Raw genomic sequence first — 20,254 nt, 5'->3', positions numbered from 1 at the left:
GGGTGGGGTTGGGGGAGAGGAACCCAATAAATATGTAAATTATGTGGCATATTAATAAAAGTACTACGGAGGAAAATAAAGCAACGGAAGTGGCTTTAGTGATTAGGAAAGGAAGGCATCTCTAAGATGGCAAATGCAAAGACCTGATGGGCCAAGGAGCAAGCCATGTGCATGGCTGAAGGAGGTAGGTGTCAGAGCCCAGCATAACGTGATCAGTAAAAGCTTGCTGAGTGAATGTGTTGGATGGACCAACGAACAGCCTGAGCCGGTGGTGAACACAGGAGTGGGAAGAACGCTCCTGTTTAGTAGGACTCTTATGAGTGACTTCCTCGGAAGTACACCAACATTTATTGTGCACCAGGCGTTCGATCCCCACCGTGAGCCGTCTTGCGTAACCTGGGCCCTGACGCCGGGGTGCATTTCTATCCTCTGGCCCCCCCCGCGCTGTTTGCGGGCCAGGGCGCGTGGTGGTGCTGTCACTTGCCTTCGACGGGCGCAGTCACTCACACTGAAGTGCCGCTCGGCGTAGAAAGGCGCCGCGAGCCAAAGTGGCTGCACAGGAAGGGATGTACGATTCCGCCTCGCCCCGGCGGGCGATTTTCACCCTCCCGCCGCGAGTGTGCCTTACCCGCCCTCCGGAACCTACCCGCTAGGGCACGGGGTTCCGCCCGGCCCCATCGCGGTTGCAAGCGGAAGTGCTCGGTGGCGGCACCGGGAGGAATTCGGCGGGGGCGGCGTTGGCATTGAGCGCTCGATGGAGCACGTGACGGAGGGCTCTTGGGAGTCGCTGGCGACACCCCTGCATCCGCGGGTGCTGGGCGTACTGAGGGAGCTGGGGTTCCCGTACATGACGCCGGTGCAGGTATCCGCGCAAGTGGGGAGGGGAGGCGCCGAGCGCCGGGCCCCGGGTAATGGGACGCGTCTGGTAAGTGTTGGCATCAGGACTCGCATCCCGGAATTTTCACCCATGAACTGGAACTTTCGCCATGTCTTCAAGGCTGCCTAGACTCGAGTGATGCCAAGCTGGTTAATGATCCAGGCGGACAGAAAGAGTAAGGGCTGCACACCTGTACTGGGACCCAAGCTCCTGACTCCTCGCCTGGCCTTGCCCCCTCTAGCTGTGCGACCTGGGGCAAGTGACTTAACCTCTCTGTGCTAAGTGTCCCTTCTCCGAAATGACGAAAATATGGTTACCTACCTCCCAGGGTGCTTGTGGGGTTTGTGTAAGACAGTATTGGGCACGTTGTGGGAGCAATGACTATTGCTGCTATTATTGTTATTGTGTGGACTAAGTGAAGCGGCCTGGTCCAGTTTACTCATTTATTCAAGAAGTATTTATTGAGGACATATTGTGTATCAGGTACTCTTCTAGGCTGTAGGGCATTTACAGTGTTGGTCCCCACTATTGAGCTTTATTTTTTAATGCAAGAGGATAAAAAGGAGTAAAGGGATAAGATCATTTCAGTTGGTGATAAGTGTCATGGAGGAATTAAAACAGACTGATTATATAAGTCACTAGAACGTACAGGATGAGAGGTAAGACAGGATGTTAGGGAAGGCCTCTCTGAGGAAGTGTCATTGAGCTGGTATCTGAGTGGTTGGAAAGGAGCTCTGAGGTGATGGAGGCAAGACATTCCAGCAGAGAGAAATGCCAGTGCAAATGCCTTGGGGCTGGAAATGAGTTGGAGGAACATAAGAAAGGCCTTTGTGGCTAGAGCATCGTGAGTAGTGTAAGAGATGAACAGAGTATGGTCCAGATTGTAGAGGTGTAGGTGCTTGGATTTTCTTCTAAATGCAGTAGGAAACCATCTTATAGGGGAAACAGTGTAGAAAGGGAAAGCATGTGACTGCCATGTAGTGAATAGATTTAAGAGCGGTAAGAGAAGAAGGAAGAAGGTCAGCAGGCCACTGTCAAGTGAGAGATGGTGACTTGGAGTACAGAGGCAGCAGTAGATACTGAAAGTCACTTTGAGATAGCGTTCAGGTGGCTGAGGTATCAGATGTGGGAGTTATAGAAGACTTGGATTTAGAGGACCCTGACGTTTTTGTCCCTAGGGGCTGGGTGGATGGTGGCACTGTTTACCAAAATGAGGAATGCTGGAAGGGGAACATGTTTCAGAGGGAAATTCAAGATAATTCCATTTTGAAATGTTGAGATGTCCATAAGGTCTTCAGGAAGGATGTGGAGGAAGCAGGAAGGGCTGGAGATGAGGCTTGGGAGTGCTGTGTACAGTGCTGGGGAATGTATTGCAAAACCTGTCAATTTTGATTGTCTAGGTCTCTGCTGTCTGCTGTGGTTGTCACCAGTAGTGTGGCTATTGAATGCTTGAAATGTGAGTCCAAATTGTGATATGCTGTAAGTGTAAAATGTCCAATGGATTTCAAAGACGTAGTATGAAAAAATGGAAAATATTAATTTTTAAAATACTGATTATGTGTTGAACTGACAATAGTTTGGATGTATTGAGTAAGTAAAATAAGATATATTACTAAAGTTCATTATACCAATTTCTTTTTACTTAACGTGGCTCCTAGAAATTCAAAATCCTGTATGTGACTAACATTGTATTTCTGTTGGACAGCAGTAGCCTAGAGCAGAGTTTCTCAGTCTCAGCACCACTGATATTTTGAACTGGATAGTTCCTTGTTGCGGAGAGCCAACCAGGGTGTTGTGGGCTGTTTACAGCATAACTGACCTCTCCGTACTAGATGCCAGTAGCACAACCACCTCCTTGGGTTTTGACAATCAAAATGTCTTCAGGCAATGCCAAATGTTCCCTGAGGGCCCCGAAATCAGCCTGATTGAGAACCACTTGTGTAGAAGCAGTTAGAAGAGTCTCACCCGTGCTGTGATGGGGTGAACTCAGGCTCCGGGGACCAGGAGTGGAATTCTGGAGGGGGAAACCTGAAAGCCAAGACCTGAGTCTGCTTCAGGCTTAGCTCTGGTTATGAAAAAGAAGGGCCCAACTTCCTCAAAAAACTAAAAATAGAAATACCATTTGACCCAGGAATTCCACTCCTAGGAATTTACCCTAAAAATGCAGCAGCCCAGTTTGAAAAAGACATATGCACCCCTATGTTTATCACAGCACTATTTACAATAGCCCAGAAATGGAAGCAGCCTAAGTGTCCATCAGTAGATGAATGGATAAAGAAGAGGTGGTACATACACACAATGGAATATTATTCAGTCATAAGAAGACAACAAATCCTACCATTTGCAACAACATGGATGGAGCTAGAGGGTATTATGCTCAGTGAAATAAGCCAGGTGGAAAAAGACAAGTATCAAATGATTTCACTCATCTGTGGAGTATAAGAACAAAGAAAAAACTAAAGGAACAAAACAGCAGCAGAATCACAGAACCCAAGAATGGACTAACAGTTACCCAAGGGAAAGGGACTGGGGAGGATGGGTGGGAAGGGAGGGATAAGGGGGGAAAAAAAGGGGCACAGTGCTAGTAGCAGACATAATGTAAGGGGGGTGCACAGGGAGGGTTGTACAACACAGAGAAGACAAGTAATGATTCTATAGCATCTTACTATGCTGATGGACAGTGACTGTAATGGGGTATGTGGGGGGAACTTGGTGATGGGGGGAGTCTAGTAAACATAATGTTCCTCATATAATGGTCGATTAATGATACCAAAAGAAAAAAAAAAAAGAAGGGCCTGATTTCTCGTGAAATCTGGAGGTCCTCTGTGTTGTTTAAAATGAGAGGGTTTATGTGAATCATTCTTTTATGATACTGGAGCTGGCAGAGCCTAAAACTCAGTGTCTTCAGACCCTTCTTGGTTCAGAGAAGAAAAGCAGGTGAGGCAGGACTGGAACTCAGGACTCTGAAATCCCAGCTCAGCTCAGTTCCTGTCCATACCATCTGTGTAGACGTGGCTGTGTCTTCCAGAGAGTCAACCCCTCCAGGGTGCCTTGTGGTGCCTCTCCTCCAAGTCTGTCTCATGGTGGGGTCTGGTGTGACCAAGGCCGCCCACCATGTCCCTAGGGCTTTTGGCCTTATCTGTGGAGTTACGGCACTAACTATTGCTTTGCCATCTCTCTCTTTAGTCTGCAACCATCCCTCTGTTCATGAAGAACAAAGATGTTGCTGCAGAAGCGGTGAGTATCTGGTGCCTGTGCAGCCTGCCCTGCTTCCCCACAGTGAACTCCCAGGGAAAGCAAACCAGACCTTTCTCCCCACTGCAGGTCACAGGTAGTGGCAAAACCCTCGCTTTTGTCATTCCCATCCTGGAAATGCTTCTAAGAAGGGAAGAGAAGTTAAAAAAGAGTCAGGTGAGGACAGCTAAGTGATTTATTTTCACTTAGTCTCTGGAGAACTCACTGTTGAGTAAGAAGCAGGTCAAAGGCTTGAAAAATATATAGTCTAATTTTATTATCTGCAGATTGTGTATTAGTGGATTTGCCTACTTGCTAAAATTTATTTGTAGTTCCCATATGCTTTTCTACTCATCCATGGACTTGTACAGAGCAGCAAAAAATGTGAGTCACCTGAGGTGCACATTCTGGCTGAGTTTGAATAAGGCGGCACTGCCTTCTTGTTTCAGCTCTCTGACTGGAAACAGGTGTCCTTTTCACAGTCTGCTAACAGCTATGATGCTTGCATTTTTGTTGGTGATTTCACTGTTTAAAATGGCCCCTAAGTATAGAACTGAGGTGCCGTCTATCATTCCTAAGCACAAGCAGGCTTGTGATGTGTCTTAGAGAAAATACATGTTACATAAGCTTTGTTCAGGCATGAGTTTTAGTGCTGCTGGCTGTGAGGTCAATTTTAATGAATCAACAGTGTATGTTAAATAAGGTGTCTTTAAACAGAATCACACATAAACCAGCTTATGTATTGATTGGTTGACAAAAATGACCAGAGGCTCGCCGGAACCTAACCCTGTACTTCCTGTAGGAACAGTGGTTCAATATTCACTAAATAGGTGTTTGTGGCCACTTTGTAGAACAGAACTGCTGTGAATAATGGGAATTGACTGTAATTCAAAGTAATTGATATGCACTATGGCTGGTGTTGCTGAAAAAACCCAGAAAATGCTGTTTCTCTGTGAACTTTCCTCTGTGCGATGGAGGGTGTGGGCATGTGTGTCCAGTTCTGCTAGCCCTGAGCCTGGCTAATTGTGTCCTTTCCCCGAGTGGGCAGGTTGGAGCCATAATCATCACACCCACGCGAGAGCTGGCTATTCAAATAGATGAGGTCCTGTCACATTTCACGAAGCCCTTCCCACAGTTCAGGTAAATTGGATACTGTGTCCCTGTTAGCTGGGGGCTGTTGACTGTGCCTGACCTGCTTGAAGACCTGTTTGTTGTTTTAGCCAGATTCTCTGGATAGGAGGCAGGAATCCTGGAGAAGATGTTACAAGGTTTAAGGAGCAAGGGTAAGTTTGCTTCCTTCTGCTCATTATTGGCTTGCTTTTAGCTCCGAACCGAAGAGGAAGTGATGCATGATGCAGGCCTAACTGGGAGCCCCCTTTCAGCACCCCATCCCCCCCCATAAAAGGTTTCTTCTTTAGGCCACCTCCCATTTTACTCTCGGTCTCCTTAACATAAGGCCTTGATGGGCAGTTCCCCTCCAGAAGTCTTACCCTGCAGAGGAGATGGAAGTTGGGGTGTAGTCCCATTCTCCCCAGGCTGACTATGTGGGCCTCTCTCTCTGGGCATTCTCACAGTGGTCTCATCCCTCCTGTGGCGGTCCCTGACTCCACCTGAGCCCCAGACCCTGGTATTTGCCTTGTGTCTCCCAGGTATCCCACAGCTGTTGCTAAAATGGGGGCTTAGAATTTTTACCTCCAAATGTGCACCTCATCTGGAGTTTCCTATTCCTTCTCCATCTCTGTGCTTCTCATGAAGTGTGAGAGTCAGCCTTGATGATTCCCTCCACCCTCACCCCAGGTAACCACATTTTCCCTCTAGAGTGCATCTCTGTCTACTTTTCTCCATTGCCAGCTCCCCACTCACCTAAACCACTGCCATTTCTCTCCTGGACTCCTGCAGGAGCTCTCTTCTCCTGTATGTTTCTCCTCTTGCCTCTTGTGATCCTTCTCATGTCAACCTAGGGAGGCCTTTTCAGAATGCCAGTCTGATCATGACTCTTCAGTGAGTCATGTGACTCCCGCTGGCCCTTAGGATGGATTCTAATGTTTGTACAGGGCCTGTGAGGCCACCATTCTCACTGGGATGTTGGGATGGTGTCTGTGTTGCAGTATTTTATCTGTAGAGCCTAGCAGGGTGCTGAGCACACAGCAGGTGTTTAATAAATATTTGGAAAGAATGTTTGAATACATGGTGGCTATCAGCTCTTTGGATTTTATTCAGTCCACCATGAGTAAAGGTAGTAATGAGCAGTGAAAGATTTTGTGCCCAATTTGTTGGTGAATCTTAATAAAGAGAACTGTGACTGCGCACTCACTCTGGTCTAGCTTGCACGTGAAATACTTTCCAGCAGGGGTCAGAGGGTGATACAGATGTGTGAAGGGGTTTGGTTGGGGATTGGGAGGAATTAGTATATGCCCGAATATCAGTTGATAGCTGCCTTGCAGGACTCTCAGCTCAGTATTGCCAGATTTTGAATTTTTAAAAAATAGTAAGGAATTCCAGATTTTTGTGTATTATCTCCAGATTTTAACTGTTAGCATATAATAAACACATTTTTTAAAAAGTCTTATAGGTTAGCCGATGTATGGGGGCCACATTTGACCTTTAGTCAGCTAGTTTGTGATCTATACATAAAATTTCTCTAATTCTGTTACCACTCTCATTTTTAGATGAGTGACCTGGAGCCTTTATAAAGTGGTTGAGTAACTTATTCCAGGTCAGGGGTTGGCAAATCTTTTCTGTAAAGGAACAGGTGGTAAATGTTTTAGTTCTGTGGACCACACAGTCTCTGTCACAGCTATTCAGCTCTGCCTTTATAGTGTGAAAGCCATCAGGGACAATACAGAATGAACAGGTGTGGTTGTGTGCCTAGGAAACATCACAAAAATGGGGAGGCCAGAACAGGCCTGCGCTTGCTGAGCCTGCCCTGGGTCAGTCTGTAGACCAGCCGGCCCACCTCGTAGCTGCAGCTGCCTGGCAGCTCTGTCTTCCCACTAGTGGTCTTGCTCTTCGCTGGGGTTTGCAGGACTTTGTGGGGGCTACAAAACTTGGCATTTGGAGTCACAAATATTCCCAAATCCAGAGAGTGTGGTGAATTTTAACTTTGTTTTCACAGTGGAAACATCATTGTGGCCACTCCAGGCCGCTTGGAAGACATGTTCCGAAGGAAGGCTGAGGGCTTGGATCTGACCAGCTGTGTGAGATCCCTTGATGTCCTGGTGCTGGATGAAGCAGACAGACTGCTGGATATGGGGTTTGAGGCAAGGTACTTTTCACTTTCCAGCTGTCTTTATTAGCCACATTTGAATTTCAAGCCCTTATGTTGTTTGGTCCTTCAAATTCTACCACATAGTTTAAATTCCAGTTGTTCTTTCTTCTTTAGATGCATTTTCCTTCATGGTTTCTTTTAAAGTTTTATTTTTCCTACCAAATAAACAGCTTTATTGGGATATAATTCATATATTATATAATTCACCCATTTTAAATATACAGTTGACTGGGTTTTAGTCTCAAAAACTTCTGTCATAATTTCATTCTCTTAATGGCTCCACATTATGAAAGTATAATTATATGCTTGTATTGGAGAACCTTGGAAATGAGAATATAGAGAAGAAATAAAAACTGCCCATAATCTCATCTCCCAGGATTAGCTCCTGTAAATACTGTCATGGTTCCTCTTCCAGTCATTTTAAATACTTGTTTATTATCATAAAATGCTGTTTGTCAATTATGCTGATAATGAGGAGTTAAATCTGAGCCTTCTTTTTTAGCATAAACACCATCCTGGAATTTTTGCCGAAGCAGAGGAGAACAGGCCTTTTCTCTGCCACTCAGACGCAGGAAGTGGAGAACCTGGTGCGAGCAGGCCTGCGGAACCCGGTCCGCATCTCAGTGAAGGAGAAGGGCACAGCGGCCAGCACTCAGAAGACCCCCTCCCGCCTGGAGAACTACTACATGGTGAGCACCGCGTGTTCTTACTAATTCCTGCCTCTCCGCAGGCCTGGTGATGGGGCCCTAAGGTGCAGCATGGGGACTGTAGGTAACAACATGGTGTCGTGTATTTGAAATTTGCTGTGAGAGTAGATCTTAAGTGTTCTCACCAGAAATAAAAAAGGTAACTGAGGTTATGGGTGTATTAATTAACTTGACTGTGCTGATCATCTCACAGTTCATACGTAGAACACGTCATCACATTGTACACCTTAAATATGTATATATTTTAATACATCAATGTACTTAAATATATAAATATATATAGTTTTTATTTGCTAACTGTACCTCAATAAAGCTGGAAAAAAGTAAAACGTATTCAAAGCTCAAGCAACTTGCTGAAAAAAATTTTTTTGACTTGAACTTTCTTTTTTCCTTTTAAATGATCAACTATAGTAATTTGTGTAGCAATTTATTAGATTTCTGTGTTTCTACATACTTAAAAGGATTCCTTAATTTTTCTTAACTTCACTGTCCGCCTGTTTTATCAATGTAACACAATGTTCCCACTGATATATGTTATATTTTAGCAAAAAAAATAAGCAAAAATAATGACAGAGTGTGCTAGGGAGAGCTTGCCAATTTCTAGGAAAGTAAATCTGTGATACTCCAGCATGTTTTAAAATGCATCTGAGGACAGAGGTAGAACAAATAGTATAAGAAGTCATACTTGTCCTTCAACAGTAAGTAAGTTAACATGGGCATAAGTGTATTCTAAGCATAGCCTCTGTGGACAGTGTATATGGACTTTGTAACCCCCAGCGATCAGATGTGTTTATTACACCTGCATGGGGTGTGCTAGGTGCAGGCACTGAGTTCCTGGGCCCATCAGAAAAGGCTGCAATAGAGAAAGGGACAGCCAGACTGGCAGGTAACACACAAAATCAAATGATAGGCTCACCCTGAAGCCCTTGTTAGGTGACACTGCTCTGCCATTTTGTGACCTGTATGTTCAACTGTTTTGGATCAACACCTGGACTTGCTGACCTCACAGCAGTATCTCTAGCTGCCATCACCTGTAGTTCCTCACAAGGCCGTGGGGGCATTTAGAAGTGTCAGTCAGTAATGGGGCTACCTTGCTGCTTTTCCCTCCCATCACTGGGATGGGCCAAGAGGCAACCAGAGAGCATAGCCAGCCAGGGAGGCCACACCAATTGGAAACTGGGAGAACCTAGAGGCCAGTGTCACTGCTTGACAAGGCACATTAAAGTTGTCAGCCAGGCGACTCGGCTTTTCTTATGGCCGACAGGGGCTCCTCAGCTTGTGAACACAGCCATATGTTCACAAAGAAGTGTGCCGGTCTGTATTGCTATGGACTATAAGCACCATGGGGCTGCTGTCAATTTGTAGAGGGATCAAAGGTAGAATGACAGAAAACCACCTCGGGTACATGTCTGGAGGATATTGAAATCAGGCCGTTAGGGGTAGGGGAGAGTCATGCTCACAGGCATTTCAGAGGCTGGGCTGGTAAAGTCAGGAGGCCACTGTCCCCAGGTGCAGGTAGGGACTCAGTAGGTGGTGTAGTGGGGAAGAGCAGGTGCCCAGGCCCTGACTTGGCTTTGTACCTTAGTAGTTGAATGAGATGAACTTGGAGTTCATAACCTTTAAAACGGGGCCCACTGGGGCCATCGTAGCACCCACTTCACAGGGTTGTTGTGAAGATTAGTTTATTACAGATGAGGCTTTTAGGCCAGTGCTTATTTAACACATAGAGAGTGCTAATGTTAACTTTGGACACCCACTGTGGCTACTATTGCATTCTGCTATTTTGCATTTGTTTGAGTGATTGCATTTAGAGATTTCAGTGTGAGAGGGTATTCCAAACTAAGAATTTAGTTTTAGTATAAATAGGGGGAATACACCAAATTCAAAAATACATAAAAAAGATAATCTACCATGATCAAGTAGGATTTATTCCAGGGAACCAAAGATGGTACAATATTCAAAAATCCATCAACATCATCCACCACATCAACAAAAAGAAAGACAAAAACCACATGATCATCTCCATAGATGCTGAAAAAGCATTCAACAAAATTCAACATCCATTCATGATAAAAACTCTCAACGAAATGGGTATAGAGGGCAAGTACCTCAACATAATAAAGGCCATATATGACAAACCCACAGCCAACATGATACTTAACAGCGAGAAGCTGAAAGCTTTTCCTTTAAGATCAGGAACAAGATAAGGATGCCCACTCTCCCTACTTTTATTCAGCATAGTTCTGGAGGTTGTACTCACAGCAATCAGACAGCACAAAGAAATAAAAGGCATCCAGATTGGCAAGGTAGAAGTTAAACTGTCCCTGCAGATGACATGACATTGTACATAAAAAACCCTAAAAAATCCATTCCAAAACTACTAGATCTAATATCTGAATTCAGCAACGTGACAGGATGCAAAATTAATATGCAGAATCTGTTGCATTCCTATATACTAACAATGAACTAACAGAAGGAGAAATCAGGGAAACAACTACATTCACAGTGGCATCAAAAAGAATAAAATACCTAGGAATAAACCTAACCAAGGAAGTGAAAGGCCTATACTCTGAAAACTACAAGACACTCATCAGAGAAATTAAGGAAGATACCAATAAATGGAAACACATCCCGTACTCATGGGTAGGAAGAATAAGTATTGTCAAAATGGCCATCCTGCCTAAAGCAATCTATAGATTCAATGCAATTCCTATCAAAATACCAACAGCATTCTTCAACAAACTAGAGCAAATAGTTCTAAAATTCATATGGAACCACAAAAGACCCTGAATAGCCAAAGCAATCCTGAGAAGGAATAATAAAGCAGGGAGGATTATGCTCCCTGACTTCAAGCTCACCTACAAAGCCACAGTAGTCAAGAAATTTGGTACTGGCACAAGAACAGACCTATAGACCAATGGAACAGACTAGAGAGCCCAGATAAAAACCCAAGCATAAATGGTCAATTAATATACGATAGAGGAGCCATGGATATACAATGGGGAAATCACAGCCTCTTCAATAACTGGTATTGGCAAAACTGGACAGCTACATGCAAGAGAATGAAACTGGATTATTGTCTAACCCCATACACAAAAGTAAACTCAAAATGCATCAAAGACCTGAATGTAAGTCATGAAACCTTAAACTCTTAGAAGAAAACATGGGCAAAAATCTCTTGAATATAAACATGAGCGATTTTTGCCTGAACACATCTCCTCAGGCAAGGGAAACAAAATAAATGAACAAATGGGACTACATCATGCTAAAAAGCTTCTGTTACAGCAAAGGACACTATCAGTAGAACAAAAAGGCATCCTACAGTATGGGAGAATATATTTGTAAATGACATAGCCAATAAGGGGTTAACATCCAAATTACAGAAATAACTTACATGCCTCAACACCCAAAAAGCCAATAACCCTATTAAAAAATGGGCAGAGGATATGAACGGACAATTCTCCAAAGAAGAAATTCAGATGGCCAAGAGGCACATGAAAAGATGCTTCACATTGCTAATTATCAGGGAAATGCAAATTAAAACCACAGTGAGATATCACTTCACATCAGTTAGGATGGCCAACATAGAAAAGACTAGGAACAACAAATGCTGGCAAGGATACGGAGAAAGGAGAACCCTCCTACACTGCTGGTGGAAATGTAAACCTGTTCAACCATTGTGGAAAGCAATATGGATGTTCCTTAAAAAACTAAAAATAGAAATACCATTTGACCTGGGAATTCCACTTCTAGGAATTTACCCTAAGAATACAACTTCTCAGATTGAAAAAGACATATGCACCCCTATGTTTATCACAGCACTATTTACAATAGCCAAGATATGGAAGCAACCTAAGTGTCCATCAGTAGATGAATGGATAAAGAAGAGGTGGTACATACACACAATGGAATATTATTCAGCCATAAGAAAGAAACAAATCCTACCATTTGTAACAACATGGATGGAGCTGGAGCACATTATGCTCAGTGAAATAAGTCAGGCAGAGAAAGACAAATACCAAATGATTTCCTTCATTTGTGGAATATAACAACAAAGCAAAACTGAAGGAACAAAATAGCAGCAGACTCAGAGACTGCAGGAAGGGACTAGTGGTTACCGAAGGGGAGGGGTGGGAAAGGGCAGCTGAGAAGGGAGGGAGATGGGAATTGTGGGGCATCATGATTAGTGCACATGGTGTGTGTGGGGTCACGGGGGAGACGGTGTAGCTCAGAGAAGACAAATAGAGACTCTGTTGCATCTTACTACACTGATGGACAGTGACTGCAATGGGGTGTGGGGGAGAACTCGCTAATAAGGATGAATGTAATAATTACATTGTTTTTCTTGTGAAACCTTCATAAGAGTGTATATCAGTGATACCTTAATAAAAAAAAAATAGGGGGAATACGTTCAGGTGAATTTCCTCCTCCAAATATGTCTGTGGCTTTGTTTTTTAGCAATACCGAAAGAGTTTCTTTTCTAGTTTACGGGCTGGAATGGAGCACTTGACTGCATTATTAAGAGAGACTGGAATGTGGTGAGGACTTGATAATGCGGGGAGTCTAGTAACCGTAATGTTGCTCATGTAATTGTACATTAATGATACCAAAATAAACAATAAAAAAAAAAGACTGGAGTTGTGTCTACGGAGGGCTTTCAAATAATTATGTACATTCCTTTCTGGAAACCTGTGTTCACCTTAGAGCAATACATCAGAAACTTCTGGGAGCTCTTAAATAATATGGATTCCTGCGTCCAATCCTAGACCTGATAAATAATATCTGTGTGCTTTGCCCAAGAATTTGCATTTAAAAAATATACCCTGCATTACTATTAGCAAACATAATGTGGTGGGGGGGGCACAGGGAGGGCTGTACAACACAGAGAAGACAAGTAGTGACTCTATAGCATCTTACTGCACTGATGGACAGTGATTGTAATGGGGTATGTGGTGGGGACTTGATGATGGGGGGAGTTTAGTAACCATAATGTTGCTCATGTAATTGTAGATTAATGATACCAAAAGAAAAAAAAATTATATATATATATATATATACACACACACACACACCCTGGAGATGGTGTTAGAGCTGGTATTTGGGGATTATAGCATTAAATGACCGTGCCCCAATTATGATTTTCTTGACTCACATGTCAGAAACTCATATTGTCGTTTATTCTGAGCTAGGTAGACTGATTAACGTTTTGATGACAGTGTGTCCTATTCATGGAGGAAATTAGATTTCCTTAAAATTTAGGAAGGAGCTATGGGAATTATTACTGTAAGTTTTTTAAAATTTAATTAGTTTTCCTTTTTTTGTAGGTCTGTAAAGCAGATGAGAAATTTAATCAGCTGGTCCATTTTCTTCGCAATCATAAGCAGGAAAAACACCTGGTCTTCTTCAGGTAATCCTTCTGGACTCTGTGGTAGAGGAGCTGGGGGTCAGCCACACCCAGAATGTGCAGATGTGCGTGGACCTCAGCCGTGGAATCCTCTGGTTAGGAATGCAAAAAACTGAAAACCCAACCTCTGTGGCCAAAGCAGGAGGGGTTTATTTTTCTCCTGTAAGAAGAAGTCCAGAGCAGTGACCGTAATGGGGTATGTGGGGGGTACTTGGTGATGGGGGGAGTCTGGTAAACATAATGTTCCTCATGTAATTGTAGATTAATGTTACCAAAAAAGAAAAGAAAAGAAGAAGTCCAGAGGTAGGTAGTTCCTGACATTGGTTTATGTAAAGCAATGTCATGATCAGAGTTTCTGCAGCTGTGTTGGCCTTTTCCTTTCTGTATGTCACCTTATAGTTTAAAGATAACCATAGTAGCACCTCCTGGCCAGGCTGCATTGGAAGCCAATAAAAGAATAGAGGCAGCGGGGGAGGGGCAACCATGGTGGTGTCATCCAAATCCATCCCTTGTGGTCAGAAGAGCAGAAAGCTTTCTCAGAGACCCCTCCTCCCAAGATGACTTGGGCTTTCATTCTGTGGGCCAAAGGTGGTCACCTGGCAGCCCCTCCTGAGTACAGGGTGCCAGCCTCTGTAGTAGAGGCAGGTGGAGGAGGAAGTGGCTGGGCATCATACTTCACCAGCCACCCGGGTGTTTGCCACAGTGGGGTTCTGTCCTATTGACAGAATGCAAAATGGGAAAAGATATGGTGTTCTTTGGGCTGCTTATCCTCCTCCATATATTCCTGTAGCTTTGTTTTTTGGCAATACCAAAAGAGTTTATTTTGCATCTGTCATTCCACCAATAAAATGCATTAGCTTTTATTGAGCTACGGACCCACAGTCAGAAATAAAGCCTGGTATACATACACACAAAAAGTGAAACAGATTTCACAAAATTATGCCCTTGACTAGGTGCAATGGATTCTGGTGTTTTCTGTTCTGTTATACGTTAATTTTTTTAAACTGCTGGTCCAAACTCACTAAATTGATTTCAGGACCAACCAGATTGCTTTCAGAATCTGTCGGTTGTAACCCTCAGTGTGTAAAACTGCTTTATTATGTACTGATGTGACCAGTGGTGGAAACAGCAGCAGTCACTTAGCACAGGTATCTCGGTGGACAAGACTTAGCCCCAGTTGGAACCCTGAAGCCTGATATAGTGGGAAGGATGTGGGAGAAGGAGCCAAACCTTAATTCTGGTTCTGCCACTCATTCATATTGCCTCCCAGTATGCTTCTGTTCCCTCATCTTGGAAAGGATGTGACATTGTTTTGGAATTGCTCATGACAGGAAGAAGGGGGTTGGGATGGACTTCATTGGAAGGGTGCTGCATAGGGAGCTCACAGACTCAGGGAAAGACAGGGGCCCAGCTTCTAGGCAGGACAGGTTCGGGGACCCAGGGAGCTCTGGGGCCATCTGTGTAGGGCACATTCTCATTGGGATGATCCTGCTCTGGTCCTCTTTGTGCTTGGGTGACTTGACTCTAAGCCCAGGCATCCAGAGAGAATCTGATTGCTCTCACTTGGGTTACCTGCTGAGCTCTTGGGACTCACAGTGACTGGGGAAGAAGCAGTTCCCCACTGGGAAAGCAGGAATGTTTTTGAACTCTTATAGACTATTTATTTTTAAAATGTCACTGTTTAGTCATGTAGTTTCTCAGGGGACCAGGGACATCTCTTGCTAGAACATCTTTAGACAGTGGGAATATGTCTTTGGGGTTTAATTCATATTTAAAGGATTTTGTCAAAAGATTGGCCTTCACAGACTGAGAGGGTTTCAGATTTGGAGTAGCCGTTCTCCCAAAGAGGACTGGGTCATCTCTACTGCACCTGGTGCTCATGCCTCCCTCCCCAGTTGTAGAAGGACCCAGATGGGCCAGGACTCTAAGCCCCTGTCCCTGTTGCAGCACCTGTGCCTGTGTGGAGTACTATGGACGGGCCCTGGAGGCCCTGGTGAGAAGTGTGACCATAATGTGCATTCATGGAAAGATGAAATATAAGCGCAATAAGATCTTCATGGAGTTCCGCAAACTGCAGAGGTGGGTTAGCATATCCGAGATCACTCTGCACTTTTGTGGGTCCCTCTGCCTCTAAACCTTCACATGGGTTGTTTTTCCTGCCTGGACCCCTCTTCCTCCTCTAACCCAGTGATCACATCCTCTCTGTGTAAATGCCCAGAGCACCCCCCTCCCTCTGTCCTGACTCCATTCTGCTGTGCTGTCCCCGTGCTTGGGGCTATGGGACCTAGTGTTGCCCTGTTTTCCAACCAGAAATCAGGACTGCAATGTAAAATCTGATTTTAAAATTTTATTTAAAATTTTAAAATGCTTTTCAGACCAAATGTTTGGGTTAGATTTGGAGTTTAAGGCCTCTGGTTTAAGATTGAAATGAACTTCCTTTGTTATCTGATGACTTCCCTGCTAGAGTTAAGCTGTATAAAAACAGGAACCTGTGTGTGGTGCACATTGCTGGATTCCCCAGTATCTGGCCCCTGGCCTGGCCAGTGGGGGTTTTGATACCTGTTTGTGAAAGGTGAATGGGGCAGATGGGAACAATCCAGTCCGGTCATCGTGGGGGACCACATGATAGGGAACTACCTCTGAATGACCATAAATTGCTTCTTCTTGTGCATATAAATAATTTGTGAGTTTTTCTTAATCATGAACATTCTGGTGATGTTAAACACTCTTTAAGCAAAGTGATAGAACTGACTGTACCCCACAGGCTGGGAGGGAAAATTTCACTTGTTTTTTTAAATGGCTGCAAAGGATTGGATCCACTAGTTCCCTCCCCACCCCAAATGGAATGTGCTAGTTAAAGAAATTCTTTCACTGTTTCCTCCCTACATTCTATTTTCATTGGGAATCTGTAAAGTTCTAGATATTCTTAGGAGGAAGGAAAAATCAAAATGTTATTACTAAATACTTGCTTCTGTGAACAATTCTGGAATCTGTGTATTACTATCATCAAGATTGGTAAACATCAGTGGTGATTGAAGATGGTGCCTTCTTACTCAGCAGTGTTTTCTCATTTTCTAGTGGGATCTTAGTGTGCACTGATGTGATGGCCCGAGGAATAGATATTCCTGAAGTAAACTGGGTTTTGCAGTACGACCCTCCCAGCAGTGCAAGGTACAGCATGTCAGAATGGCTAGGAATCTAGTGTGACTGTAAATTTAGAGGAAAAGAAATGATGGTGTTTGTCAAAACATTATTTAAATAGAACCATCAGTGGTATGTCAATAGTGATACCACATTTAGCAATTATTTTCAAATACTTTTAAAGGTTTTTTGCAGAAATGCACATGATAGAATGTTTAAAGGAAATATATAACACCATATATGAAAATTTCAATTATTCTCCCAGAGTAAGCATGTATTCCCAAGAAAGGGTTCTAAACATAGAAAAATGCTTGTAAATGTAAGCTCCTGAGCAGTAGTAATTATTACTTCTTGGTGGAGGGTTTATAGGTCACTTTTATTTTCTTTTTTATACTTTTGTTTCTCAGATTTTCTACTAGGCTCATATTCTACCTGTATCACCAGATAGGCATAAATTAAAAAGTTTTGTAGTTCACATTAAATGTCTTACAGAATCCTCTGTGGTTTGCAATGTATATTTAATCACCAGCTTGCCTATTTGTTACACTAGTAGGTGGTAGGGCTGAGACTCAGCTGTGGGGAGTGGCAGCCCGGCCTGTGCCCTGCCTGCATGGTGGCCGTGTTGTTCTGTGTTTACAGTGCCTTCGTGCATCGCTGTGGCCGCACAGCTCGCATTGGCCACGGAGGCAGCGCACTGGTGTTCCTCCTTCCCATGGAAGGGTCTTACATCAATTTCCTTGCAATTAACCAAAAAGTAAGCTGCCTTCCTTTTTTTTCCATGTTCATCTGGAATGCCCACTGACAGCAATTAAGTTTCTTTTCCATTAAGTAGTCCAGAACACAGATTGGCAGTTAAAAACTCACAGGGGCCCGGCTGGTGATGGAGGTGTGGACACCTACCTGGCTGTGAGGCTGTGGGGAGCCACAGCCCCACTGAGGGTGGCAGCTACTGCTCGGCCCATGTCTGTGCTTGGGGCTATAGGACCTAGTGTTACCCTATTTTCCAACCAGAAATCAGGATTGCAATGTAAAATCTTATTTTAATTTTATTTATAATTTTAAAATGCTTTTCAGACCAAATGTTTGGGTTGGATTTGGGGTTTAAAGCCTCTGGTTTAAGATTGAAATGAACTGTTTTGCCTTTGGGTTTATTTGCACTGGCTCTGATGGTAGGGCCTTGGGATGAGGTGATTCTAGTCAGAGGTGGTGAGACTGTGGTTTCTGTGCAGTGCCCCCTGCAGGAGATGAAACTCCAGAAAAACACAGTAGACCTCCTTCCAAAGCTCAAGTCCATGGCCCTGGCGGACAGAGCTATGTTTGAAAAGGGCATGAAAGCTTTTGTGTCATACGTCCAGGCTTATGCAAAACATGAATGCAACCTCATCTTCAGATTAAAGGGTAAGTTGGATTTCTTCACTTAAGTGTCTCCATCTAAAACATCTGACAGTTTGTTTTTTTAATCTTTATTTATTTATTTACTTATTTTAAATTATCAAATGTACATCACAGAAGTTCAACAGGCCCCCTCCCCCGTGGGACTCCCCTCCTCCTTGGTAACCACTATCATTTCTCTGTCTTTGAAGTCTTCATTTCTTCTGTTTTGCTTTGTTTTTTATTTTCCACAAATAAGTTAAATCATATGATTATTTGTTTTTCTCTGCCAGGCTTATTTCACTGAGCATAATACCCTCTAGATCCATCTATGTTGTTGAAAATGACAGGATTTCTTTTCTTTTTAATGGCTGAATATCTGACAGTTTTACAAGCATAGGCACACCTCGCTTGATTGTGCTTCACAGGTATAGCTTTTTTTTTCCCCACAAATTGAAGGTTTGTGGTTACCCTGCATTAGGTGACTCTGTTGGTCCCATTTTTCCTCCCTTTGTGGGCCTTTGTCACATTTCGGTAATTCTTGCAATATTTAAAACATTTTCATTATTGTTACATTTGTTATGATCTGTGATCAGTGATTACAACTCACTGAAAGCTCAGATGATGGTTAGCATTTTTTAGCAATAAAAATGTTTGGCAAATTTAGCAATAAATGGTTGGCAAATTTAGCAACAAAGGATTTTTTAGCTAAGGTATATGTATATAGTTTTTTAGACATAATGCTGTTACATACTTAGTAGATGACAGTATAGCATAAATATAACTTTTATATACACTGGAAACTAAAAAACTCATTTGACTTGTTTTCTTGTGGTAGTCACTGAACCTGTGGTGCCTCTGAGGTGTACCTGAATTGCAAGTATGAAATTGATTTGTCTTACAAAAATGTTAGACATGTCAGGGTTATTATCTTCTAAACATTTGAAAGGAAGTCTTCCTAGATTTGAATATACAAAATAAACTGGCTGAGTTTTCTTTTGAGTAAACATACAATGATTTTAATTCTAATTAAAATGAATCCATGACATCATTTGGTTAGAAAAGATTACATTTCTAGGAATCTTCTATGGGTTGATGCTCATACCTCTATTTTGGGTGTACTAACTCTGATGTTTTGGTTTAACTAGATCTTGATTTTGCTAGTCTTGCTCGAGGTTTTGCCCTGCTGAGGATGCCCAGGATGCCAGAACTGAGAGGAAAGCAGTTTCCTGATTTTGTGCCTGTGGATGTTAACACAGACACCATTCCATTTAAAGATAAGATTAGAGAAAAGCAGAGGCAGAAACTACTGGACCAACAAAGAAAAGAGAAAATAGATAATGAAGGGAGAAGAAAATTCATAAAAAATAAAGCATGGTCAAAGCAGAAAGCCAAAAAGGAAAAGAAGAAAAAAATGAATGAGAAAAGGAAAAGGAAAGAGGTAAAGTATACAGTTTAATTACTTATATACTCAGAATTCTGAACAAATTTTTTTGCAATGTAGGAATAGTATGGGGTTCTCAGATTTCTATATTGTTGGTGACTTGGTTGGGGAACCTGCTGATTTGAAAGCATGTGGTTCCTAATTAAAAATTGGTTTCACTTAGAATGCTGTTGCCGAGAAAGTCAGTCATATGTTGTTGGTTTCTTCTGCACTTAGGGTTCTGATATCGAAGATGAGGACATGGAGGAACTTCTCAATGACACAAGGCTCTTGAAAAAGTTTAAAAAAGGCAAAATCACTGAAGAAGAATTTGAGAAGGGGTTGTTGACAAGTGGCAAAAGGACAGTCAAAGTGGCAGATTTGGGGATCTCAGATTTGGAAGCTGACTGCTGATTCCAGTGCCTCGGGGGGTGCAGGGAGCACAGGGAATTGGGGCGCGGGTAGAGGGGAACTGATACTCACACTCTAGGAACCATCCGGGACCCACATCCCTGCCAGCTGCCGTTTCAACTTGGAGAGAGGTGGTGGGTTAATGCTCATGAATATTCTAGAACTGTGCCAGCCTTGGAGTATAAAATTACTTGAGTATTAATAATAGATGTCAGTGTTACCTTGATGAGTCACCTATATTAAAGAGCTCACTTTCCTGTGGCTATTTTATACTTACTTTTCTACACTTGATTTTTGGCTTTTTAAAGTTCCTTAGTGTTTTCAGGCATCTGACTTACCTCCCTGGTGTCCCTGCCCCGAGGCTGCTCTCTCGGATGTACTGCAGGGGTGGCTGATGTTGCTAGGGCTCTTCTAAGAA

The 20,254-nt window shown here is 43.1% G+C and overlaps 1 protein-coding gene across 11 annotated transcripts; it reads left to right on the top strand.

Moving 5' to 3' along the window:
• The first annotated feature begins 673 nt into the window (after window positions 1-673).
• Window positions 674-20,097, top strand: DDX55 (DEAD-box helicase 55). Of its 11 annotated transcripts, none has more exons than XM_037014561.2 (15): window positions 725-862; window positions 2,278-2,333; window positions 4,064-4,114; window positions 4,183-4,288; window positions 5,160-5,251; window positions 5,332-5,394; window positions 7,227-7,376; window positions 7,882-8,068; window positions 13,411-13,493; window positions 15,438-15,569; window positions 16,569-16,661; window positions 17,271-17,385; window positions 17,861-18,029; window positions 19,151-19,443; window positions 19,663-20,097. In XM_037014561.2, the coding sequence occupies exons 3-15, from the start codon at window positions 4,098-4,100 to the stop codon at window positions 19,837-19,839; spliced, it is 1,677 nt and encodes a 558-aa protein (XP_036870456.1). In that variant the 5' UTR covers window positions 725-862; window positions 2,278-2,333; window positions 4,064-4,097; the 3' UTR covers window positions 19,840-20,097. The 11 variants fall into 11 exon arrangements, with proteins under 11 accessions (XP_017523274.1, XP_017523275.1, XP_036870455.1 ...); XM_037014564.2 differs by having other exon boundaries at window positions 726-862; window positions 4,202-4,288; XM_017667785.3 differs by lacking the exon at window positions 2,278-2,333 and having other exon boundaries at window positions 674-862; window positions 4,202-4,288.
• The last annotated feature ends 157 nt before the right edge of the window (window positions 20,098-20,254 follow it).

The sequence above is a fragment of the Manis javanica genome, chromosome 15 (genome assembly GCF_040802235.1).
Source record: "Manis javanica isolate MJ-LG chromosome 15, MJ_LKY, whole genome shotgun sequence".
Lineage (NCBI taxonomy): Eukaryota > Metazoa > Chordata > Mammalia > Pholidota > Manidae > Manis > Manis javanica.
The sequence above is the reverse complement of the archived record's forward strand: the minus strand, read 5'-3'. Positions and strand labels throughout refer to the sequence as shown.